At 45.4% G+C, this 27,566-nt stretch overlaps 1 protein-coding gene across 1 annotated transcript in view; it reads right to left on the reverse strand.

Annotated features, from left to right (window-relative positions):
* Window positions 1–5,528: 5,528 nt before the first annotated feature.
* The window catches only part of LOC140201278 (neural-cadherin), a 286,782-nt gene continuing 264,744 nt past the window's right edge, over window positions 5,529–27,566 (reverse strand). The window contains exons 29-34 of the mRNA XM_072265547.1: window positions 25,291–25,457; window positions 23,584–23,848; window positions 13,153–13,333; window positions 9,061–9,314; window positions 8,203–8,357; window positions 5,529–5,945 (exon numbers count right to left, since the gene is read on the reverse strand). Coding sequence (XP_072121648.1) covers window positions 5,529–5,945; window positions 8,203–8,357; window positions 9,061–9,314; window positions 13,153–13,333; window positions 23,584–23,848; window positions 25,291–25,457 — 1,439 coding nt within the window. The remainder of the gene's footprint in view (window positions 5,946–8,202; window positions 8,358–9,060; window positions 9,315–13,152; window positions 13,334–23,583; window positions 23,849–25,290; window positions 25,458–27,566) is intronic.

Genomic DNA, 27,566 nt, shown 5'->3' on the forward strand with positions numbered 1-27,566 from the left:
TAGTTTATTGGTTGGACCAAGTCAGGTCATTTGTGATATTGACCCTGAGGAACTTAAAGCTTTTGACCCGTTCCACTTGCGCACCACCGGTGTAACATGTTCAGCACAGCATTGTGGGCCGAAGGGCCTGTATTGTGCTGTAAGTTTTCTATGTTCTTATGAGGCCTTTAGATCAGGGGATGTGACAGCTCTCAGGGAAGCAAGAACTGTGCTTTCCTGCTCCATCAAGAGGGCAAAATGAGAGCTTTCTCAGAGAACTTACAGCCACTTCCGTGATACCAGAGACACGGGGCACATGTGGCAGAGGATTCAGAGGATTACGGACTACAAGTCCACCCCATGTATCAGTGACCGGGATGCTCCACTCCCTGAGATGCTGAATGTCTTCTATGGCCGGTTTGATGTGCCGAGCAAAGTGCTGGTGAGGAAGGCACCCCTCTCCCCAGGGGAGCAGTCACTCCGTCTGGATGAACTGTGGTGAGGTAGATCCTGGCCAGAGTCAACCCACGCGGAGCTGTGGGGCCTCGTGTTGCTTGAATTTCCAGCATCTGTAGATGTTCTCGTGTGGGCCCGATAATACACAGGTTGGGTTCTGAAAGTCTGCACAGCCCAGCTGACGAATATATTCAACAACTCTCTGGAACAGTCCTCTGTCTTCTCGGTTTTCAAGGAGGCAACCATCATTCCACTGCCAAAGAGGGTGTCAGTAAATGACTAAATGGCTATCATCTGGTGGCATTAACATCAACCATTATGAAATGCTTTGAGCAGCTGGTCATGGAGCACATTAAAGCTTTTCTTCCGGCTACACTGGACCCTTTCCAGCTCGCTCATCACTCAAATCGATCCATTAGTGATGCAATAGCCTCTGCCCTCCACTCTGTCCAGTCCCACCTGCAAAATGGGGTCTCATATGTTAGACTGCTTTTGTCCATTTCAGTTTGGCATTCAACACCGTCATACCCCAGAAGTTGGTGGGGAACCTGTTGTTGCTGGGTCTCAACATCTGCTCTGCAGCTGGATACTGGACTCGTTAATGGTGAGGCCACAGTCAGTCCGTGTGGGCAGCGATGTCTCTCATACCATTACGCTGAGCACTGGTGCTCCCCAAGGCTGTTCACACTGCTGACACACGACTGTGACTCAGGACCCAGCTCAAACCGTGTCATCAGTTTGTGGCTGACACGACAGTGGTCGGCCTTATCAGGAACGATGACGAGATGGAGTACAGAGAGGAAGTGGAGCGGCTGCTGGATTGGCATGAGAGGAGCAATGTAAACCTGAATGTGGAGAAGATAAAGGAAATCATTGTGGACTTCAGGAAGATGCAGATAAACCATCCTCCTCTGAGAATACATGGCTCCTGTGTAGAGAGAGTTAAGTGCGCCAAGTTCCTGGGAGGTCACATCACGGATAACCTCACCTGATCCCTTAATATTACCTACCTGAACAAGAAGGCACAGCAGCACCTCCACTTCCTAAGATCAAGGCAAGCAATGCTCCCCCCACATCTTAACTGCGTTTTACAGGAGCACCATTGAGAGCTTCCTGACACGTTGCATCTCCATCAGGTATGGGGGCAGTCGAGCATCAGACCAGAAGTCCCTACAGTGAGAACAGCTGAGAGGATCATAGGGGTCTCCCTACCATCCATCGGGGACATTTATCAGGAGCACTACATAGACAGGGCCCTTAGTATTATTACCAGCCACCCACCCGACTTCCTCTTTGATTTTCTAATATGATACAATAAAACATATCATGGTAAGGCTTTATATTCCTGTTAGTAAATCTCAGTAACAGTGTATTAAATATACAGGTTGTCAGAATACCATGCATTAAACTATTGGCTGTAACAAAAAACAATACAATCAGGCTCATTCTAATTCAATACAGAGGACATACATGCACAGAATATTTACATTGCAAAAGAAATATTTCAACTACTATAGTACAAAAATAATTTAACATTTCAAAGAGAACAATACTCATTCTGATTTTCTCAGCGATAATAGCTTTCGATGGTTATGTGGCAGCTTTATAAAACTCGAGTTAGGCAGCATCTGGAGTATTGCATACAGTTTTGGTCGATCTGCTATAGGAAGGGTGCTGGGGCTTTGGAGAGGGTGCAGAAGGATGCTGCCTGGATTAGAGGGTATGTGCTATAACAAGAAGTTCGACAAACTTGGATTGTTTTATCTGGAGCTGTGGAGACAAAGAGAAGATATGGTGTAGGTTTATAAAATTATCAGAGGCATAGATAGAGTAGACAGACAGTATCTTTTTCCCAGGGTTGAAATGTCCAATACGAGAGGGCGTGCATTTCAGGTAAGGGGGGTAATTTCAAGTAGATGTGAGGAGCAAGTTTTTTACACAGAGAGTGGTGGGTGTCTGGAACATGTTGCCTGGGGTGGTCGAGGCGGATACATCAGGGACTTTTAGGAGATGTTTAGATAGACACATGAATGTGAGGAAAATGGAAGGATATGGACATTATTTAGGCAGAGGGGATTAGTTTAGTTGTTCATTTGATTACCAGTTTAGATGGTTCAGCACAACATTGTGGGCCGAAGGGCCTGTTCCTGTGCTCTACTGTTCTGTGTTCTAAAGTTCTAGATGCTCGTCAGCAAAATTGATGGTGGTGAGTTGTGGTGTGTTGGATGGCTGGCTCGTATTCTGTGAAAATGAATGTTTGCACTTCATGTTGATATAACTATATATAATCATATAACAATTACAGCACGGAAACAGGCCATCTCGGCCCTTCTAGTCCATGCTGAACTCTTACTCTCACCTAGTCCCACCGACCTGCACTCAGCCCATAACCCTCCATTCCTTTCCTGTCCATATATCTGTCCAATTTAACTTTAAACAACAACATCCAACCTGCCTCAACCACTTCTGCTGGAAGCTCGTTCCACACAGCTACCACTCTCTGAGTAAGGAAGTTCCCCCTCATGTTACCCCTAAACTTTTGTCCTCTAACTCTCAACTCCTGTCCTCTTGTTTGAATCTTCCCCACTCTCAATGGAAAAAGCCTACCCACGTCAACTCTATCCCCCTCATAATTTTAAATACCTCTATCAAGTCCCCCCTCAACCTTCTATGCTCCAAAGAATAAAGACCTAACTTGTTCAACCTTTCTCTGTAACTTAGGAGATGAAACCCAGGCAACATTTTAGTAAACCTCCTCTGTACTCTCTCAATTTTATTGACATCTTTCCTATAATTCGGTGACCAGAACTGTACACAATACTCCAAATTTGGCCTTACCAATACCCTATACAATTACAACATTACATCCCAACTCCTATACTCAATGCTCTGATTAATGAAGGCCAGCATACCAAAAGCTTTCTTCACCACCCTATCCACAGGAGATTCCACCTTCAGAGAACTATGCACCATTATTCCTAGATCCCTCTGTTCTACAGCATTCTTCAATGATGTAATGACACAGAACAGAACAATAACTAGGATAACAGATTTACACTTCATCACGAAGATTGTTATAACTTAAATGGCATTATTAGTGATATCAGACAACCTAAATGGCTGAAACAATGTGCATTGGCCAGGCAGCAGTTATGGAGAGGAATAAACAGTCGATGTTTCATGCTAAGACCCTTCATCAGGACTCAGCCTGAACCTTCGTCTCTTTATTCATCTTCCATAGATGCTGCCTGACATGTTGAGTTCCTCCAGAATTTTGTGTGTGTTGCTCTGGGTTTCCAGCATCTGCAGAATTTCTTGTATTTATCATCTTTGACTACTTGCAGAATGCCGTTGCAGGAAAGCAGCATCCATCATCAGTGACCCCCACCACCCAGGACATGCTCTCTTCTCACTGCTGCCATCAGGAAGAAGGCACAGGAGCCTCAGGACCTACACCCAGGTTCAGGGACAGTTATTACCCCTCAGCCATCAGGCTCTTGAACCAAAGGGGATAACTTCACTTGTCCCAACGTTGAACTGTTCCCACAACCTATGGACTCACTTTCAAGGACTCTTCATCTCATGTTCTCATTATTTGTTTATTATTATTTCTTTCTTTTTGTATTTGCACAGTTCATTGTCTTTTGCACACTGTTTGAATGGCCAGGTTGGTGTGGTCCTTCATTAATTCTACCATGGTTGTTATTCTATTATGAATATATTAAGTGTGCCCACAAGAAAACGAATCTCGGGGTTGTATATGGTGACACATATGTACTTTGATGATAAATTCATTTTGAACTTTGACCTTATCACATCCAAAGAGAGAAACTCTATGGTCACTTCATACTTTCTTGTTCAATTGTTTACTGTCTGGAAGCCATCAGACTGGTTACTAGTGATTGTAAAGCATGTTCTGCAAAGGCTTGCTTCGGAGGAGTAAAGGAAGTGGACAATTGAAAATGGCCAGTGTCCCATCCGCAGTTGGCAGTGAATAAATCAAGAGGAGAGGAGGCCAGTGGGTTGTTTGTCAGCGATTCTATTGTGTTCCTTTGTTCTAATGTGAATGCCTGCACAAAATTGAATCTCAGGGTTGTATATGGTGACATATACATATTGACTTTGAAATTTTTGAATTTTGATCGGCTCAGTTCCTCCAGCATTGTGTTTAGGTTGCTCTGAATTTCCAGCATCTGCAGGATCTTTTGTGTTTATTGTAAGAGCTTCATGCCACAGAGTCACAGCACAGAAACAGGCCCTTCAGCCCATCTAGTCCATGCTGAACTGTTATTCTGCCAAGTCCCATCGACCTGCACCTGGACCAGAGCCCTCCACACCTCTCTTGTCCATGCACTTATCCAAACTTCCCTTAAATGTTGTCCACCCTGTTGTAAGTCATTGATTCCACTGGATGTGGAGAGGATGTCTCTTACGGTGGGAGAGTCTAGGAACAGAGGACACAGCATCGGAATAGAGGGACATCCGTTTAGAACAGAGGTGGAGAGGAATTTCTTTAGCCAGAGGGTGGTGAATCTGTGAAATTCTTTGCCACAGACAGCTGTGGAGGCCAAGTCTTTGGGTGTATTTAATACGGAGGTTGATAGGTTTTTGATTAGTCAAGGTGTCAAAGGTTATGAGGAGAAAGCAGGAGATTGGGGTTGAGAGGGAAATGGATCAGCCATGATGAAACGGCGGAACAGACTCAATGGGCCGAATGGCCTAATTCTACTCCTATGTTGTAAGGTCTTATTGCGTTTTTTGCATCTACTGTGAATGCCTGCAAGAAAGTGAATCTCAGGGTAGTACGTGGTGACCTGTGTGTACTTTGTTAATACATTTACATTGAACTTTGAGAGGGTTTATTCTAATGAATGGTCTTTGATCTGGAACGTTTATCCTGTGCTGCCAAGACCTCTTTCCAGAATGTTCTGTTTTAATCCCAGGCTTCCAATATCTGTAGTTCTTCTTTTTAAAATTTTCATTCCTTTGATTATTTAAACAAACTTTTTGAAATGAGATCACCACATTATTTTGCCAATGGTTTCTCACAGAGTTTTCAAAATGACCCAGTAATCTACGCAATCGTTCTGCTGCTACAGGCCGTTGTTCTGCTTTTGGGCGCAGAGTTCTTGCAGTTTATGGAACTTAGTGCCCCAGTCACTGAGATATTCTGAACCAAGGTCTTCGTCAAAATTTGATGTGTTGACAGTGGTCAGACTCCCTGCCAGCGAGCCCTGCCCCTCGAAGCAGTAAATATGCACGGTGTCCTCTGGAAGAGCCCGCAGGTCATTATCTGCATCCCAGATGATCTGGGACACGTAGCTTTTGAAGTCTGGGACACCATACTGAAGAGGTTCAGAAAAAATGACATTTGTGTGAGTTCTTGAGCTGAGTTGCTTCTCTTCCTGAGAATCAGCAAAGCCCTTTACCAGAGGAGCAGATGCTGTTGACGAAGATTGCGACAGACTCGCACGTAGAGGTTTCTTCAGTTCACTGATGTCATAGCCATTCTAAAAAAGATTAAAAGTTTCATTAACTCTAGTAAAGGTTAGCTTGATTTGTCACATGTACATCGAATTAAACAATGAATTGTGCATTAACTGTCAATGACCAACACAGTCCGAGGAATAACTCTAGATCATAAGACTTAGGGCATAGGAGCAGAATTAGGCCATTCAGCCCATCGAGTCTGCTCTGCCGTTCTATCATGGTTGATTTATTATCACTCTCAATCCCATTCTGCCTTCTCCCCGTAACTTTTGACCTCCCCACCCCGCATACTAATCAAGACGCTATCAACCTCCGCTTTAAATATACCAAATGACTTGGTTTCCAAGCTGACTGTGATAATGAATTCCACAGATTCACCACCCACTGGCTAATGAAATTTCTCCTCATTTTTGTTCTAACTGGATGTCCCTCTTTCTGAGGCTGTGCCCTGAGGTAATAGGCACCCCCACTATAGGAAATGTCCTCTCCACATTCACTCTGTTGGGGCCTTTCAATATTTGATAGGCTTCAATGAGATCCCCCCTCATTCTTCTAAACTCCAGCGAGTACAGGTACAGGACCAGGGCTGTCAAACTCTCCTCATTTTAACCCTCATTCCCACTGTAAGGCCTACACCTTTGGAACGCGGGAAGAAACCGTAAGGTGGGGTGGCGGTGAGAAGGGTCTGTAATTACAACTCTGCGGAAGACACAGTGTCTGCTTTTTGGCAGGTTTGATGTGGTCAGCACGGTAGTGTAGCTGTTAGTGTAACACGTTACTGCGCCATTGCTCACGTTTCAGTCCCACTGCTGACTGTGAGGGGTTTGTACGTTCTCCCCATGACCGAGTGGGTTTCCTCCGGGTGCTCCAGTTTCCTCCCACAGTCCAAAGACGCACCGTTTAGTTGGTTAACTGGTCACATGGATGTAATTGAAGGGCACGGGCTCATTGAGCCACAAGGGCCCTGTGTCCAGTTCTGGTCACCTCACTATAGGAAGGATGTGGAAGCATTGGAAAGGGTACAGAGGAGATTTACCAGGATGCTGCCTGGTTTAGAGAGTACGCATTATGATCAGAGATTAAGGGAGCTAGGGCTTTACTCTTTGGAGAGAAGGAGGATGAGAGGAGACATGACAGAGGTGTACAAGATAATAAGAGGAATAGATAGAGTGGATAGCCAGCGCCTCTTCCCCAGGGCACCACTGCTCAATACAAGAGGACATGGCTTTAAGGTAAGGGGTGGGAAGTTCAAGGGGGATATTAGAGGAAGGTTTTTTACTCAGAGAGTGGTTGGTGCGTGGAATGCACTGCCTGAGTCAGTGGTGGAGGCAGATACACTAGTGAAATTTAAGAGACTACTAGACAGGTATATGGAGGAATTTAAGGTGGGAGGGGGGTTATATAGGAGGCAGGGTTTAAGGGTCGGCACAACATTGTGGGCCGAAGGGCCTGTACTGTGCTGTACTATTCTATGTTCTATGTTCTACTTATTTCTAAACAATTAAAAATAAATTTTAAAGATTGCTGCTTTCAGCGCATTAATGAATGTTGCAACCTATCAGCTGAACTGGACTACAAATACCAGGGAGTAAAAGCACTCAACCCTCCTAAAAATTCCTGCCTCTATCCGTGAGCAGTTTGTACGTTCTCCCCGTGGCCACGCGGATTTCCTCCGGGTGCTCCGGTTTGCTCCCACAGTCCAAAGACGTATAGGTCGGTAGGTAGCATAGAGGTTAGTGTGACACTGTTACAGCTCAGGAGTTCAGAATTCAGTTCTGGCGCTCTCTGTTCTCCTCTGGTGCTCTGCATCCCTCCCACGTTCCAAAGACGTGCTAGTTGGTAGGTTAATGGGTCATTGTAAACTGTCCTGCGATCAGGCGAGGGCTGTTGGGGGTTGCTGGGGCGGTGTGGCTTGAAGGGCAGGAAGGGCCTACTCTGCAACGTATCGCTAAATGAATAAATTATAAAATATAAAACCACTTTCATGGGGAGTTCTTTCATAAAGCAAACGTTATGAAATGTGAAGTAAATGTCACTTGTGTACATTGTTATAAAGCTGGAGTACGTTGGAATCTGGAGTAACTGCACCTGAACCACTTGGCTTCACCTATCACCTTCCAGCTTGTCTCCCTTCCGCTCCCCCACCATTGTATCTTGACTCCTTCCCCCTTCCTTTCCAGTCCCGATGAATGGCTTCGGCCTGAAACGTTGACTGCTTATTCACTTCCATAGCTGCTGCCTGACCTGCTGATTTTCTCCAGCATTTTGTGCGAATACCTGGTCTTGTTCTCCGCCTCCCTCTTCGTCGTAATTCAGGATGTTTTCCCGAATATCTTCCCAACTCTCGTGCTCCACAGGAATGTGGTACACTCCTCCTTTCTGGAACTTTGCTTTTGCACACACGCCCCACACGCTGAAGCCAATCACCAGAGCTGAAATATGAAAGAGGTACAATAGGCTTCCAGTGATCTTGAATCTCAGAAACTTAGCTTCGTTTCACTCTGTCACAAACACGGAAGAAGGTACAATGATATTTTGTAGACAACCTGAAGAAAATTAAGTTTTTTAAAAAACAAAGCTGATCATGTAGATTTAAAACATAGAACATAATCAGAATCAGGCCTGTTATCATTGACACACAGTATGCTGTGAAATTTGTTGTTTTGTGGCAGCAGTACAGTGCTATTTATAAAATATACTCTATAAGACAAAATCTACTGTACGGTATATAAAAATTAAATTAAAGATTGTGAGGTGGTATTCACAGGTTCATGGACCATTCAGAAATCTGCTGTTGGAGCGGGAGAAGTTGAGTGTGTGTCTTCAGGCTCCTGTACCTCCTCCCTGATGGTAGCAATGAGGAGAGTGCATGTCCTGGGTGATGAGGGACTTTAATGATGGATGTCGTATTCTTACTATTTCTAAACCCGCCTGCACGTGGCACTGGTAGCAATCCTGAGACTGCTATCCTGGAGGTTCTGTCCTTTAACTTGGTGCCTGACTCCCTAAACTCACCTTTCAGGACCTCCTCACTCTTCCTACCCCTGTCAGTGACGATAAACCCGATTCTGATCAACCACTCTCAGTGAAGATATATCAGAGGGATAACTCCAGAGCGACAAACGAAAGCTGTACCTGTTACGAGGGTGAGGCAGACGCTGATGACCAAGAGAGAGCTGACGTTCAGGGCTGCTGCCATTCCTGAAGTCATTATGCTGATCTCACAGTGCTCCCCTTTGTAACCCTCTGCGCAGTGGCACGTGAACTGCTGCGGTGCCCGGGCGATGCAAGTGCCTCCACTGAAACACGCCCACGCTCCGCACGGTGGCGTCACACAATCCTCGGACCCTGTTTGGTTCCTTATCACTGGCACCTGTCCGACTGGACACCTGCGCTCGAATGAGAAGAAAATGAGAACCTGTCCAACTGGAATTAACAGTATTTGTCCTCTCAGCCTCCCCTCAAAACATGAACTGCTGCTGTGCTCTGCGTTGCCCTGCTGAACACTGTGGGCACGCTGTGCTGGCATCAGGGTCTGTCGTGTGGCCACACCAGCGGGCTGTCCCCAGCAAATCCTTGGACTGTGTTGGTTGTTAACACAAACAGTATAGTTCACTGTGTGTTTCAGTTTAACGTGATCAATACATCCCAATCTGAAAGTAACTTTAAAGCAGATTTGATGGAAAACAGCGGCTTGACTATTAATGGGGGAGCATGAAATCAAATCAAATTCAAGTTTAATTAGTTATAGTCATAGTCATACTTTATTGATCCTGGGGGAAATTGGTTTTCGTTACAGTTGCACCATAAATAATTAAATAGTAATAAAACCATAATTAATTAAATAGTAATATGTAATTTATGCAAGGAAATAAGTCCCTGACCAGCCTATTGGCTCAGGGTGTCTGACCCTCCAAGGGAGGAGTTGTAAAGTTTGATGGCCACGGACAGGAATGACTTCCTATGACGCTCTGTATTGCATCTCGGAGGAATGAGTCTCTGGCTGAATGTACACCTGTGCCCAACCAGTACATTATGTAGTGGATGGGAGACATTGTCCAAGATGGCATGCAACTTGGACAGCATCCTCTTTTCAGACACCACTGTCAGAGAGTCCAGTTCCATCCCCACAACATCACTGGCCTTATGAATGAGTTTGTTGATTCTGTTGGTGTCTGCTACCCTCAGCCTGCTGCCCCAGCACACAACAGCAAACATGATCGCATTGGCCACCACAGACTCGTAGAACATCCTCAGCATCGTCCGACAGATGTTAAAGGACCTCAGTCTCCTCAGGAAATAGAGACGGCTCTGACCCTTCTTGTAGACAGCCTCAGTGTTCTTTGACCAGTCCAGTTTATTGTCAATTCGTATCCCCAGGTATTTGTAATCCTCCACCATGTCCACACTGACCCCCTGGATGGAAACAGGGGTCACCGGTACCTTAGCTCTCCTCAGGTCTACCACCAGCTCCTTAGTCTTTTTCACATCAAGCTGCAGATAATTCTGCTCACACCATGTGACAAAGTTTCCTACCGTAGCCCTGTACTCAGCCTCATCTCCCTTGCTGATGTATCCAACTATGGCAGAGCCATCAGAAAACTTATCTATTATCATTCAACCACACATGAATACCAACAAACGAAACAGCGTTTCTCTGGGCCTATGTGCAATATGTACACATTACTTTCAAAATAGTGAGGAAAAAAACAGTCTCGCAAAAAAAAACAAATATAGAGCCCAAGACTCTGAGTGACACCTCCCGCAAATTGATAGCCTGTGTTGTGTCGTCAAATATATTTGGCTCGTACTGGCGAGGCTGGAGGAAGGAAGATATCCCCTAGTGAAACTCACAAGATGAATCCAGTCTTGTTATCTGAATGCATCAGGCATTGGTACGGCAACTGCTCTGGCCCTGACCACAAGAAACTGACGAGAGTGGTGGAGACAGCTCAGCCTCCCCTCCACAAACTCCACAGACACTTCCCATTGTCTCACCACCCTCCCTGGGCGTTCTCCTTTCTTCCCTCACCCAATGGGAGTAGATACAAAACCCTGCAAACTCGTACCACCAGGCTCAAAGAGAGCTTCTCCCCACTGCCGTAAGAATATTGAACGGCTCCATAATATAATAAGATGGGTTCTTGACTTCACAATCTATCCTGTTAGGACCTTGCAACTTATTGTCTGCCTGATCTACGCTATATTTTGCATTCTGTTTTTGTTTTTCCTTGTACTACCTCACTGCACTGAGTAATGATCTGACCTGTAGGAACAGAATACAAGACAAGCTTTTCACTCGGTCTTGGTACCAAACTAACTCAGTAACATTAGCAGCTGGTGGTTCCACTGTATATCACGTTTAAATGCATTACATTCTTGCAGATGTTAAAATAAACCATTCCTTTACATTAAAGGATGCTATTCCTCTTTCACACTATTTATCTATCTAGCTATCAATCTGTGTTGGCGCGTGGCCAAATGGTTAAGGTGTTTGTCTAGTCGCTAGTTCAAGTCTTGGATGAGGTAGTGTGTGTGTCCTTGAGCAAGGCACTTAACCACACATTGCTCTGCGACAACACTGGTGCCAAGCTGTATGGGTCCTAATGCCCTTCCCTTGGACAACATTGGTGTCATGGAGAGGGGAGACTTGCAGCATGGGCAACTGCTGGTCTTCCATACAACCTTGCCCAGGCCTGCGCCCTGGAAACTTTCCAAAGCACAAATCCATGGTCTCATGAGACTAACGAATGCCTATATATTTATTTATCTTCCAGCTATTTATTTATCTATGTTTGTTTATTCCTGTTGGGTGGTGAGGTGGAGATACATCTCTGTCAAAGGAGGTGTAAATGATCCTTCCCTCCGCTAGCCCACAGGTCACCCTCGGGCAAAGTGTAGCACCTGCTTAGTCCCTCGATCAGGGTCACGTGAAGCCATGGGATCAGGTGGGGGATGGTTGTATAAGCAGGTGGTGCAGATCACAAATCCTGGTGATGCGACCACTGACGCCAGGCAGACAATCTCTGAAGAGTATTGATAATGGCTGAGGTCACCCATTTTGTAAAGACACTGCCCAGAAGATGGCAATGGCAAACCACTTCTTTCGAAAAATTTGACGAGAACAATCATGATTGCCCATGTCATACGACACGGCATACGATGATGATGATGATGATGATAATGATTCATTCATGTATATAGCTAGGGTGCCTATGACTTTAGCACAATACTGTATTTGTCAACGTGGAGCCAGTATCAGTGAGATAGAAGCTATCCCTGAGCCTTTTGTATCCTCTGGCTGAACGGAGAGGGAGAATTGAGAATGTCCAGGGTGCGTGGGGTGTTGAATTATGCTGGTTGCTTTACTGAAGCAGAGAGAAGTGTGGACAGAGTCCAGGGAGGGGAGGATGGTTTCTGTGATGTGTTGCCAAATTTTAGTAGACCAGTGGCTCTTCAATAATTCCAGAATGTTTTCTTTGTCTTCTGCTATGAAGATGGTGCCTGTGAACCATGGTGACGTTCTGCAGACTGTGGACAACACTTCTAAATATATCTCTTTCTAATTACTCTCACTGCAATCTGCAGCACTTTCAAAGACTCTTGTTCTTGATATTTATTGCTTATTTATTTACTATTGTTGTTTCTTTCTCTTTGTATTTGCAGTTTGTTGTCTTCTGTACTCTGATTATTATCCTGGCCGGCAGGGTAGCATAGTAGTTAGCTCTACAGTACCAGTACCCGCGACCTGTGTTCAATTCCCACTGCTGCCTGTAAAGAGTCTGTACTTTCTCACCGTGACTGCAAGGGTTTCCTCCAGGCGCTCCTGTTTCCTCCCAAAGTCCAAAGACTTACCTGTTGGTCGGTTAATTGGTCATTGTAAATTGCCCCATGATTAGGCTGGGATTAAATCGGGAGTTGTTGGGTGGTGCGGTTCAAAGGGCCGGAACAGACTATTCTGTTCTCTCTCTCAATAAATAAATAAGTTTATTTATCTATCCATTCATTTATCTATGTATCTGTCCAATGCCGTTCTTTAATGTATCGCACTGTTCTGCTGCCACAAAACAACAGATTTCCCAACATATGTTAGTGATTCTGATTCTGACGTGGATACGGGCCATCGCAGGAAGAGGGCCACGGTGCAATAGCCATCACAAGTGGGTGAATGTCTCATGCTCCAGAATCCATTCTTACACAGAAGGTGTACTGTTGATAATCCCCTACCTGCACTCGTGTTTCCTCCACAGATCTACACAGGAGAAGGGGATATAACAGGGCCTACTGCGACAGGCATCCGAGTGACAGCCGCGTGTTACACCCCGTCGATCCAGGGTTGCAGTTAATATTGTATTTGTTCCATCCACTGGCAACGGGTGACCATTTAAACGAACGTCACGCATGCAGCCTAAATTCAAGCAAAGAGAAACAAATTTAACTCCCATAAACACAAGAGATTCTGTAGATGTTGGAAATCCAGAGTAACACACACAAAATACCGGAGGAACTCAGCAGGTCAGGCAGCATCTATGGAAAGGAATAAACAGTCAACGATTCAGGCTGAGACCTGTTGAAGGGTCACATCCTGAAATGTCACCTGATTATTCCTCTCCATAGAAACTGCCTGACCTTCAAAGTACATTATATTCTCAAAGTAAATATACAACCTTGAGAATCATCTTCTCACAGACAGCCATGAAACAAAGAACCCCAATAGAACCCATTAAACAAAAGAAGACTGTCCAAACAGCCAATATGCAGAGAGAGAAAGAAAAACAGAACAAACTATGCAAAGAATGAAAGCAATCAAACAGCATTCAGAACTGAAGTTCACAACACCGGATGATCCAGAAGTCCACTAATTTCAGGCCACAGGCTCAGTCCAGCTGAGAGATGAGCGAACCCTGGGGATCAGCGGGCCAAACTGGCCCGTCTCTCACCTCCGACCACTTCAACCTGGCAATAGTCTAAACCTTGGATCGTTCCTGTCCCACAGGTTCAGGCTCCGTCGCTTCAACACAGCCAGCTCCCCTCCCACGGGCCCAGGCTCTGCCTTGATACGGCCAGTACCTGACCTTTCCAATTCAGTTCGGCTCTTAAATTGATCAAACCTTGGATCTTTCCTTGCCTTGCCTCGCCTCTGCAACTCCAGTCCAGACATATTGCAACCGTTCTGCCTCAGCGAGACTCCAGACACACCATAAAAATGCCCGATTCTACAGGCAATTCAGCTCAACACTGACAGGGAAGCCAGAGGCCACTGTCTGCAGTGATTGTGTGAATAACCAAGTATTTAGTAGCTTTCTTTGTTTCACTGGCCCCCAGCAGGTAAGTAGATTTGCAATGTTACGTTGCCGGAGTCAGTCTCTCTTTATGCATTAGTAAATTCAGGAGTGTACTGGAGGAAAGATCTAGAATGAGGGTTGTTGCTTTTCATTGCAGCCTAACCACTGCTGGGGCGTATGGGGTGTCAGGGAGGGGTAGCACCTCTGCTGGGGGAACATGTCGCATCCTTTTCAAGGCAGTTAGTCCACCTTTGGTCCCCACCTTGCACTCAGCTCTCACCTGTGGCTCCCCGTAGCTGTTTGCATGCAACAGTGGCCACACCCCGGGCAACGGCTTCGACAAGCCGGCTAAACCAGGTGAGGGTAGCCGACGGGTCTCAAACCCTTGGTGAGATAGGGAGTTGTCTATCCCAGCATGTGAAGACAGACTCCGGCGGACTGAGCGGATGAGACCAATGGAAGGTCCAACGGTCAAGAAGGCGGTTTCTGCAAATGTTGTGGAATTTGTAGAGTAGGACAAGACACAGAAGACGTCCTGGTTATCCACTGCGCCTAGTCCCGTCTCCAGCCATCTCGACTTTGTCTTGCCACTGGATCCAGATGGGAATTGGGAAGAGAGAGTGAGGCTGACGCTGCGCAACTCTCCCTCACTTAAATCCAAATCACGCGCTAGTCTCGACACCATCATAATGGTGTCGAGGTCTTCATCGATGTTGATGATGGACGAACATAACCACTGCTGGGCAGAAGGGCCTATTCCACACTGTTATCCCAATGAAATAAATAACACTGGACAATAAAGATTTTGCTTCCTGAATACTTTTAGGTGTATCTTATGAATTTTGGGCTACTGATCATGAAAATCACCATGAAATTTCCCTATCAGGCACCATTTTTAAATAAACTTATGTTTATTATTTCAATCCATAATCCAAGTCAATTAAAATGTTGCCTACTAGGTAAGCTGGAAAGTTTCCTATCTTGTCCAGGCGTGCTTGGGCATGCTTAGGCGGCGCAGCTGCTGCACAGCAGGGCAGGTTTTAGTAATAATTATTGGGTTCAGGACTGCAAGGATGGAATTTGCTATCACCAGGCACAAAAATTTCTATAAAGGATTTTGATATTTAAGACAGATGCTTTGCACAGTAACTGATGCCAAGATTAAGGAAAGCATTTTTGTTGGTTCACAAATCAAACAGGTCACCGATGACAGGCAATTTGAAGAATGTCTAGTGGGACCGGAGAAAATCACCTGGAAGGCATTCAAGAAAGTCGTTGAAATTTTTCTCGGCATCTACAGAGCACCAAACTACATGCAGCTGGTTGAAAGCATGCTTCAAGCATATAAAACCATGAAATGCAACATGTCACTACAGATTCATTTTCTGCATTCCCATTTAGACTTTATCCCTGCAAATCTTGGTGCTGTTAGTGACAAGCACGGTGAAAGGTTTCACCAGGACATTGAGGTCATGGAGAAAAGATACCAGGGCAACTGGAATCCATCAATGCTGGTGAATTATTGTTGGACATTTAAGCGAGAAGCCTCAGACACTGAGCACAAATGAAAATCATTAACAAAATACCTTTAACTTAGTTGCAAAGCATCAGCACCATTATGCAATTAAACACATAAAAGTTAATTTGTTGTTTCTCCAATTTCCTTTGTGATACAAGTAGTCTGAAATTATATTTGTGTTCATCTTCAAGCAGTCTATTATAAACAAAAAAAAATTCTGAGGAAGCAACACTTTTGAAAAAATTTGTTGTCCAGTGATCGGTTTATAACCAACATCTAACATTCTAAATTTGTACCAGGAAAGGCCAACCTAGGAGGATCTACTCAAACAGGGCAGCAAAAACACCCTGTTTTGAAATCCCCCTCCCTCCAATTTTGTGTGCCGATATCTACCCTAGATTTCTTCAATCGCTACCTACCAAATGTTAAGCAGAGAGGTTGTTCCAGAAACTTGAGCAAATCTTTGGAAAAGCGGCTTCTTTCGTGTGCCTGTTGTCTCTTTCCCTGCAGGCCAATTGCAGCTTAATCACATTCCTTGTCTTCACCCCTTCATTCTCTGGTCGCTGAAACTCTCTTTCCAGGAGCACACCCAGGCCCTCTCATCGATGTACAGGAAGGGGTTGAGGTGGTCTCTACATAGATGTCTGCAAGGACCTCTCCCCAGTGGCACCCCATTCTGAACTGTCCAGTCGATCACTGGCCTGACTGCTGAAAGGGCCCAGCTCCTCATTCAAACTGGGGGGGAGGGGTGACTGTCTTTAGATGCCGTATGCAGTCTGAAATACCATCGAAGTTGTGGAACTTGCTGTCTCTGCTTTAACTTAAAAATCCCTCCCCATCTATTTCTATTCTATGCTATTAAAACTAATCATACAGTGCATTAGCCTTCATCAATCTGGGATTGAGTTTAAGAGCCAAGAGGTAATGTTGTAGCTATATAGGACCCTGGTCAGAGCCCACTTGGAGTACTGTGCTCAGTTCTGGTCACCTCACTATAGGAAGGATGTGGAAACCATAGAAAGGGTGCAGAGGAGATTTACAAGGATGTTGCCTGGATTTGGAAGCATGCCTTATGAAAACAGGTTGAGTGAACTCAGCCTTTTCTCCTTGGAACGACGGAGGATGAGAAGTGACCTGATAGAAGTGTACAAGGTGATGAGAGGCATTGATCGTGTGAATAGTCAGAGGCTTTTCCCCATGGCTGAAATGGCTAGCGCGAAAAGGCACATTTTTAAGGTGCTTGGAAGCAGGTTCAGAGGAGATGTCAGGGGTAAGTTTTTTACGCAGAGAGTGGTGAGTGTGTGGAATGGGCTGCCAGCGACAGTGGTGGTGGAGGCGGAAATGATAGGGTCTTTTAAGAGACTCCTGGACGGCTACATGGAGCTTAGAAAAATAGAGGTCTCTGGGTAAAGCCTAGGTAGTTCTAAGGTAAGGATATGTTTGGCACAGCTTTGTGGGCCGAAGGGCCTGTATTGTGCTGTAGGTTTTCTATGTTTCTATGTTTTCTATCTCCCTTCAGCAACCAGCCTTCATTACAGAATACCATCATCATCACACTTTAGCAAGCTATCCAAGGCTTTCCGTCACGCTCTCAGCGTCTTCTGCCTTTGCATTTTCTCCGGGTACGTTTTCATCAGCTGTGGTCAGGTCTGGCATGGCCGGCTGGTGTTCCTCTCTTAGGTTCTCTGTAATTACATGGTTACTGGGTACACTTGGTTCCCCACTCCGTCTCTGGGAGCAACAAGAGGGTGAGTCATATGCTTTAACCTGAGTCCACTGTTTCCACTGGCTGCCTCGCTGAGTCCGCACACAGACACACGTATCATTGGTTAAGAGAACCGTCTGTGGTCCTATCCACCTGGGGGCAGACCCTGGCCTTTCCGGCAGCACCCTCACCATGACTTGGTCGCCGGGCTGTGGAAGGTCTATCTCCTTTCCCTCTGTCTCTCTCTGATCAGTGATTCGCTGCTGTTGTTTCGCTCGGTTCTTCAACACTTTTAAGTTGATTACAAATGTCTTTCATGTACTGTCATTCTATCCCTGTAATTACCCCATAGCTGCCTAATACATGGTGGGGCCACCGTGACTCTTTCCTTCCCGTGTGCCCAGCTCCCATATGGTCCCTCCTTTGCTCCCTTTCTCTGTCATCTCTCCTCTTCTGCCTCCACCTCTTCATATAATTTTACTAAACTGGCTTCTGTTGTTTCTTCCTGCGTACTTGCAACTTCAATTGCCTCTTGTTCCTCTGCTGCCTTATTCGCAGTAATGTCTGCCTTCGGAGGGATTGGAAAAGCTTTATGTTCTGGAGACAGGCCATTCAGGATTGCTGCAGAGTCCGCCACTGTGGAATGCAATCTCGGACTGGTCTTAAGGGTGGTATAGCCTGTTGTCAATGGATATGATCCACTGGACTTTACTGGACATATAGGTGAGTTAGTAGTGGCCGCAGTCTCCCTGAGTATCCCCTGGTGTTTTTGTTCCTTGGCTATACACTGAACAGTGGTCAGTGTGTCAGTTTTTATAGGGTCCTGCTTAGGGGGTTTATACAGCCCCTCCTCTATTTTAACTCAGTTTATCTTTACTCGACCACAATCTTGCTTGTGTGTAGCCCACACTGCTGGGAACTGCTGACAAAGTAACCCATAGGCACCATCCTGGCTCCAGTCTCTGGCGATCGGGGCAGCTGCGACTATGCTAGCCAGGCTGTGTATTCTGCTGGTTGTATGCGTTCGCTGCCTCTGACTCGTCCATATTATTTCTCCCTTTCCAGAATCTATAACAGCTCCTGGTTCCCTTAGGATGTCTATTCCAAGGATCGTGCCCTCGATATTTGGACATACCCAGAAATACACTGGAAGTTGCACTCCCCCGATTTCGAGTATTTGTGACTCGCTTCTTTCAGCTTTCACTGTTTTCCCTCCTACACTCCTGATATAACTGGCCTGCCTGGTTGTTGGTAAGGGTAAGTCTGTTATCGATACCAATGCCCCTGTGTCCACTAACATATTGCATTGCCGTCCCCCTAACAATGCTGTTGTGTACATCCGCAGGTCACCAGCGCTGGCAGTGGGGGCTGCTGCCTCATCTTTTTCTGACCTAGGAGCCGTCTTTACTAGCTCTTTGATCTGATCGACAGTCATGTTGGTCAGACTGGGCACCAGTGGGGTGAGAGATTGCGTGTCTGCTGCGGCGTTCACCTGTTTTCCTTTCCTCTGTTTTGGACACTGCCTCCAACCATGTCCCAAATGGCCACACCTGTAGCATATCAACTCCCTTACCCTCCCACGTCTATTCCAGGAATTCCTTGCTTCATGCCCTGATCACCGGCAAACAAATCAAACTGTCAGAAACGTCACAGCAGTTGCATCCACTATAGCCACTTCATGATTTCTCTTGCACTTCCTTCGGTCTATCTCACTGGCCCACGAAACTATCACAGAGTAGGTTGAGCCCACCATTATGCCTAAATCTAAAACTTCCTGGTGGGCTGAGCTCAGGCCTTCCTTCAGCATCTTTAGGAAGATTGGGTCGTCCCTCCCTGGATTATCCAACCCTGAATACTCCTCGTACACTCGATATTTACGTTCTGCATGATCCATAGCCGTCTCATCTGCTTTTTGAATCACTGCCATTATCATTCCCCAGTTACTCTCCATAGAACCATAGAAACTACAGCACAGAAACAGGCTCTTTGGTCCTTCTAGGCTGTGCCGAACTATTTTCTGCCTAGTCCCACTGACCTGCACACGGACCATATCCCTCCATACACCTCCCATCCATGTATCTGTCCAATTTATTCTTAAATGTTAAAAAAGAACCCGCATTTACCACCTCGTCTGGCAGCTCATTCCATACTCCCACCACTCTCTGTGTGAAGGAGCCCTCCCTAATGTTCCCTTTAAACTTTTCCCCCCTCACCCTTAACCCATGTCCTCTGGTTTTTTTCTCCCCTTGCCTCAGTGGAAAAAGCCTGCTTGCATTCACTCTATCTATACCCATCATAATTTTATATACCTCTATCAAATCTCCCCTCATTCTTCTACGCTCCAGGGAATAAAGTCCTAACCTATTCAACCTTTCTCTGTAACTGAGTTTCTCAAGTCCCGGCAGCATCCTTGTAAACCTTCTCTGCACTCTTTCAACCTTATTTATATCCTTCCTGTAATTTGGTGACCAAAACTGAACACAATACTCCAGATTCAGCCTCACCAATGCCTTATACAACCTCATCATAACATTCCAGCTCTTATACTCAATACTTCGATTAATGAAGGCCAATGTACCAAAAGCTCTCTTTACGACCCTATCTACCTATGACGACACTCTTAGGGAATTTTGTATCTGTATTCCCAGATCCCTCTGTTCCACTGCACTCCTCAGTGCCTTACCATTAACCCTGTATATTCTACGTTGGTTTGTCCTTCCAACGTGCAATACCTCACAATTGTCAGTATTAAACTCCATCTGCCATTTTTCAGCCCATTTTTCCAGCTGGTCCAAGTCCCTCTGCAGGCTCTGAAAACCTTCCTCACTGTCTACTACACCTCCAATCTTTGTATCATCAGCAAACTTGCTGATCCAATTTACCACATTATCATCCAGATCATTGATATAGATGACAAATAACAATGGACCCAGCACTGATCCCTGTGGCACACCACTAGTCACAGGCCTCCACTCAGAGAAGCAATTCTGTACCACCACTCTCTGGCTTCTTCCATCGAGCCAATGTCTAATCCGATTTACCACCTCTTCATGTATACCTAGTGACTGAATTTTCCTAACTAACCTCCCATGCGGGACCTTGTCAAAGGCCTTACTGAAGTCCATGTAGACAATATCCACTGCCTTCCCTTCATCCACTTTCCTGGTAACCTCCTCGAAAAACTCCAACAGATTGGTCAAATATGACCTACCACGCACAAAGCCATGTTGACTCTCCCTAATAAGCCCCTGTCTATCCAAATGCTTGTATATTCTGTCTCTTAGTACTCCCTCCAATAACTTACTACTACTGACGTTAAACTCACTGGCCTATAATTTCCCGGATTACTTTTCGATCCTTTTTTAAACAACGGAACAACATGAGCCACTCTCCAATCCTCTGGCACTTCACCCGTAGACAGCGACATTTTAAATATTTCTGCCAGGGCCCCCACAATTTCAACACTAGTCTCCTTCAAGGTCCGAGGGAACACTCTGTCAGGTCCCGGGGATTTATCCACTTTAATTTTCCTCAAGACAGCAAGCACCTCCTCCTTTTCAATCTGTACAGTTTCCATGGTCTCACTACTTGATTCCCTCAATTCCATAGATTTCACGCCAGCTTCCTTAGTAAATACAGACGCAAAAAACCTATTTAAGATCTCCCCCATTTCCTTTGGTTCCGCACAAAGCCGACCACTCTGATCTTCAAGAGGACCAATTTTATCCCTTACAATCCTTTTGCTCTTAATATACTTGTAAAAGCTCTTTGGATTATCCTTCACTTTGACTGCCAAGGCAACCTCATGTCTTCTTTTAGCCCTCCTGATTTCTTTCTTAAGTATTTTCTTGCACTTTTTATACTCCTCAAGCACCTGATTTACCCCGTTTCCTATACATTTCATACAACTCCCTCTTCTTCTTTATCAGAGTTGCAATATCCCTTGAGAACCAAGGTTCCTTATTCCTATTCAATTTGCCTTTAATCCTGACAGGAACATACAAACTCTGCACTCTCAAAATTTCCCCTTTGAAGGCTTCTCACCTACCAATCACATCTTTGCCAGAGAACAACCTGTCCCAATCCACGCTTTTTAGATCCTTTCTCATTTCTTCAAATTTGGCCTTCTTCCAGTTTGGAACCTCAACCCTAGGACCAGATCTATCCTTGTCCGTGATCAAATTGAAACTAATGGTGTTATGATCACTGGAACCAAAGTGCTCCCCTACACAGACTTCTGTCACTTGCCCTAATTCGTTACCTAACAGGAGATCCAATATTGCATCCCCTCTAGTTGGTCCCTCTATATATTGATTTAGAAAACTTTCCTGAACACATTTTACAAACTCTAAACCATCTAGACCCCTAACAGTATGGGAGTCCCAATCAATGTATGGAAAATTAAAATCCCCTACCACCACAACTTTATGTTTCCTGCAGTTGCCTGCTATCTCTCTGCAGATTTGTTCTTCCAAGTCTCGTTGACTATTAGGTGGGCTGTAATACAATGCCACTAATGTGGCCATACTTTTCCTGTTTCTCAGCTCCACCCATAAGGACTCAGTAGACAAGCCCTCTAATCTGTCCTGCCTGAGCACTGCTGTAATATTTTCCCTAACAAGCAATGCTACTCCCCCACCTTTCATTCCTCTGCCTCGATCACATCTGAAACATCGGAACCCTGGAATATTAAGCTGCCAGTCCTGCCCCTCCTGTATCCAAGTTTCACTAATTGCTACAACATCATAATTCCACGTGTCAATCCACTCCCTCAACTCATCCGCCTTCCCCGCAATACTCCTAGCATTGAAACTCCTCTCACCTCTCCCCTGTCGCTGCCTCACTTCCCCTTTAAAAAAGCAATATCTTTCTTCATTGCTGGTGTTCCTGATAGTTGCCTAGGTACCATCTCGCACCTCCTGGGCCGTCCTGTCCCACATATTCCTCGGGCGCTTCGTTTTTACCAACATGTGTATATTTTTAGGGTGCATCTGGTGAACTTCAGCTAGTGCCAGAATTCCAAATTCCCACATGCGACTTTAAGTGAGGACAACTCTGACAAAATGCTCTGTTTCTCCTCAGGGGTGAAGGGTTTATGAATGGACGTAATCATTGTCAAAGGCTGGCTCAGATCATCAGGGTTCTCAACCTGACGTTGCCTGACCTCAATAGGTGCCATCCTGACAGATATATCTGGGTAAGACCTCTCCCTGAAATACCTCCACACTAATTCCCACACTACACAAAATATAAAAGACAGGTACTAGTTAAACAGCACATAGTTAAAACCGCAGAAAATGTACTCCGCAATCCGTCACTTTTGAGCACCTGAACTCATGATGCCTGCTGTATTCCTTTGCATCACACTTGCAAACGTATACGCTAAAATGTAGCTCCCCGAATGAGTATACATGCCCCTACTCTGGCGTCTCGAACCGTCAGTAACCACCCCTCGCAACCGGTGGCTCCATCTCACCAAATTAACACGCAAAGTTTCCTCACTTACATAAACACACATGCATGCACACACACTACGTTTATACCTACCAGTTCAGCTCTCCGCGTTCGTGATACCTCATGTTCCCGTGTACCACCGACCCGAACAGATCCAAGTGTGAGTGCTATTTTAGAAAACACTCACCTACTTAGACTGCTAAGATCGCTGATCACACAATGGGTCATGAAGGTATCCCACTCCTGACAGCAAATGTTGTTGCGTGAATGAAATCACTGGAGAGAGTTACTGGTAGATACAAAGCAGCTTCTTTATTGGACAAAACAAGGTATAACAGGCATCATACCGAGATGCTTTCGGTGGAAAGGTCTGTCAGCCCAATGTGGGGCTCGATATTTATGTGCTAAACACAAAGGACAATTCCATATTTACAATGTATAGACAATGCTTTCTTTTGAAGCTACATACAAACTTCACACTTTCTGATTGGCATCCATCCCACAGACACCAGCAGTGTCTGGACTGGGATTCACAGCTTTTAGGAAATGCATTGTCCCAAACTGACTCCACAATACATTATCGAGGAACAGAAGACAGGTAGCCAAAGCCATTTGTAAAAGTAAATGGCCTAAACCCAAAAATCACTCTTAACAATAACCAATATCTAACATTCTGGTCCCGTATTACAGCACACCTTGAAAATCATTTGGTGAAATCACATGAAGACTCTTTCCCAAAACCAGACTTGAAGCATCGATTAGGATTTCTCTGTGGGTGCCGAGAGAAGATGTCACCTCAAGGGCTCCTCCGGCATTGTTGAGACGCAGTGTGAACTCGTTGTCCTGTCGCTCCACGTCCGCCAGAATCCACTGGCCACTGTCGACCCGCAGCGTTTCTAGCCTCAGCGAATGTTCCCGGTCACCAAGGTTAACACGGATTCCAAAATATCCACTTTCAATCTAATCCACAGAAGAAAATTAAAATAGAAGACAAAACATGGATTTAATAACAATCAGAAGGATTTTGTGAAACAATAACTCCAATCTCAAATTCCTTACAGACAGCAGTGGGAACTGAAGCCGAATTTCTGGCACTGTAAACTGTTACACTCACCGCTGTGCTTTAGAGAGGATGCAGAGGAGATTTACCAAGTTGCTGCCTGGATTAGAGAGAATGTTTTATGAAGAAAAGTTGCACAAACTAAGGCTTTTCCAGAAACTACAAATAAAATAAGACAGCAACAGCAAAATAAATACTTTTTCTATTATCCCCACTCCATCCTCCCACCCCCCTCCACTCACACACCCAGAGAGGCTTTAAACCCCAGTACAGGCCGACTCTGGGCCTCCAGTCCTTGTCCCTGGATTCTTAGAATTGCAGACACCAAGCCTCCAACTTTGGACTTCACCTCTGGACTCGCCAATCATTGGTTTGACCTTCAGGCCTCCACTTCCAAACTTGCGCGGACCTCTGACCCTGGTGACCTGGGCCATCGTGCCTCCTTTGGGCCCTTGTGAATCCTTCAGGCCTCTACCGTCAGTCTTTGACCTTCAAGCCTCTACCTTCAGTCTTTGACCTTCAGGCCTCTACCTTTGGTCTTTGACCTTCAGGCCTCTACCTTCGGTCTTTGACCTCCAGGCTTCACCTTCCAGGTTTGCCCTCGGGATTTCACTGGGTTTGACCTTCGATCCTCTACTTGTGGACTTGTACTGACCGCTGACTGCGATGAACGACTTTGTCCTTCTCTTCATTACATTTTTTTTTGTGGTCTTCATATCTAGAGCCATCACAATAGTCCACCATCTTCCCTGAGAAAATGCATTACCTTACACCCAGGTCCCAGAAATCTCAGAGAAAGAGTTTAATTGCATTACAACAACAGCAAAACGAGCCCCTGTCTCATCACTTTCACCTATCCACTTATACACCGAGACAGGCCCCAACACCAGGACAGGCCACCTCTGGGGAGTCTAGAACTAGAGGGCTGGCTTCAGAATACAAGCACATTCCGTTAGAACAGAGATGAGGAGGAATTATTTTAGCCGGAGGGTGGAGAATCTGTGGAATTCATTGTCACAGGTAGCCATGGAGGCCAAGTTATTGGTTATACTTAGGGCAGAGTTGATAGGTTCTTGATTAGTCAAGGTGTCAAAAGTTATGGGAAGAAGATAAGAGAATGGGGTCGAAAGGGATTATAAATCAGCCATGATGGAATGGTGCAGCAGACTTGATGGGCTGAATAGCCTCATTCTGCTCTTATGTATTATGGTCTGCAGTCCCTGACCCACAGACATCAGGCCTCTAACTTTGGATTGGCAGACTGCAATTGACAAACATGAACCTCTTTAACCCTTGCATCCCTATTCATGCATTTAGTATTGAGCAGATTTTTGGATGTTACCTCCAGTATGATATATTCACTTGTGTCTTTGGAAGCCAGGCTGAGCAGGGAGCAGCTGGGGCTGCGGGTACGAAACATCATCTGCACTTGGGTTCTGCGAGCGCTGAGAGCTCCTTTCTGCTGGAACTGAATCAGACTGTCCTTCTCGAAAGACCATTCAGGTAGAACTATGGAGAAACACAAGCCATGAAACAGTCAGCAGGCCAAACGCCAGGATGCTGTGTGGATTAGAGAGCATGTCTGGCACCATCTGGTACAGGAAGTGCAAGGCATCTGACCGCAAGGCTCTGCGAAGAACGGTGAAGTCTGCTGTGAGGATCATTGGGGTCTCTCTTCCATTCACCTAGAATATTGATCAGGAGCGCTGCATACACAGGGCCCTTCACATTGTCAGTGATCCCTCCCATCCGTCCAACAAAACTTTTGCCCCCTACCATCAAACAGGAGGTACTGTGTAGCATTAAGACAAGGCCTGTTAGGATGGGAAACAGCTTCTTCCCCCAGGATGTGCGATTCCTGAACTCTCTGCTACCACCCAGGTCTCATCACTTACGAAGTGTCAGTAGCGTTATGCTGTTTACTTTTTAATTTGTGTTATGAATGCACCTGATGCAAAATGTTAATCTTCTGGAATATATTTTATTATTTGTTAATTTATTTGTGGTAATATTACTTTGTGTGTTATACGTACTGTGTTGTCACCCTGGTCCAGAGGAACATTGTTTTCTTTGGTGGTATACATGGGGATGGTTGTGTGTGAGTTATATGTACTGTATTGTCACCCTGGTCCAGAGGGATGTTGTTTTGTTTGGTGATATACACGGGGACGGGTTGTGTGTGTGTTATACGTACTGTGTTGTCACCCTGGTCCAGAGGGATGTTGTTTTGTTTGGTGGTATACATGGGGACGGTTGTGTGTGTGTTATACGTACTGTGTTGTCACCCTGGTCCAGAGGAACATTGTTTTCTTTGGTGGTATACATGGGGATGGTTGTGTGTGAGTTATATGTACTGTGTTGTCACCCTGGTCCAGAGGGATGTTGTTTTGTTTGGTGGTATACATGGGGATGGTTGTGTGTGAGTTATATGTACTGTGTTGTCACCCTGGTCCAGAGGGATGTTGTTTTGTTTGGCGGTATACATGGGGACGGGTTGTGTGTGAGTTATATGTACTGTGTTGTCACCCTGGTCCAGAGGGATGTTGTTTTGTTTGGTGGTATACATGGGGACGGGTTGTGTGTGAGTTATATGTACTGTGTTGTCACCCTGGTCCAGAGGGATGTTGTTTTGTTTAGTGGTATACATGGGGATGGTTGTGTGTGAGTTATACGTACTGTGTTGTCACCCTGGTCCAGAGGGATGTTGTTTTCTTTGGTGGTATACATGGGGATGGTTGTGTGTGAGTTATATGTACTGTGTTGTCACCCTGGTCCAGAGGGATGTTGTTTTGTTTGGTGGTATACATGGGGATGGTTGTGTGTGACTTATATGTACTGTGTTGTCACCCTGGTCCAGAGGGATGTTGTTTTGTTTGGTGATATACATGGGGATGGTTGTGTGTGAGTTATATGTACTGTGTTGTCACCCTGGTCCAGAGGGATGTTGTTTTGTTTGGTGGTATACATGGGGATGGTTGTGTGTGAGTTATATGTACTGTGTTGTCACCCTGGTCCAGAGGGATGTTGTTTTGTTTGGTGGTATACATGGGGATGGTTGTGTGTGAGTTATATGTACTGTGTTGTCACCCTGGTCCAGAGGGATGTTGTTTTGTTTGGTGGTATACATGGGGACGGGTTGTGTGTGAGTTATATGTACTGTGTTGTCACCCTGGTCCAGAGGGATGTTGTTTTGTTTGGTGATATACATGGGGATGGTTGTATGTGTGTTATACGTACTGTGTTGTCACCCTGGTCCAGAGGGATGTTGTTTTGTTTGGTGATATACATGGGGATGGTTGTATGTGTGTTATACGTACTGTGTTGTCACCCTGGTCCAGAGGGATGTTGTTTTGTTTGGTGGTATACATGGGGATGGTTGTGTGTGAGTTATATGTACTGTGTTGTCACCCTGGTCCAGAGGGATGTTGTTTTGTTTGGTGATATACATGGGGATGGTTGTGTGTGAGTTATATGTACTGTGTTGTCACCCTGGTCCAGAGGGATGTTGTTTTCTTTGGTGGTATACATGGGGATGGTTGTGTGTGAGTTGTATGTACTGTGTTGTCACCCTGGTCCAGAGGGATGTTGTTTTGTTTGGTGGTATACATGGGGATGGTT

The sequence above is a fragment of the Mobula birostris genome, chromosome 1 (assembly GCF_030028105.1).
Source record: "Mobula birostris isolate sMobBir1 chromosome 1, sMobBir1.hap1, whole genome shotgun sequence".
Classification (NCBI taxonomy): domain Eukaryota; kingdom Metazoa; phylum Chordata; class Chondrichthyes; order Myliobatiformes; family Myliobatidae; genus Mobula; species Mobula birostris.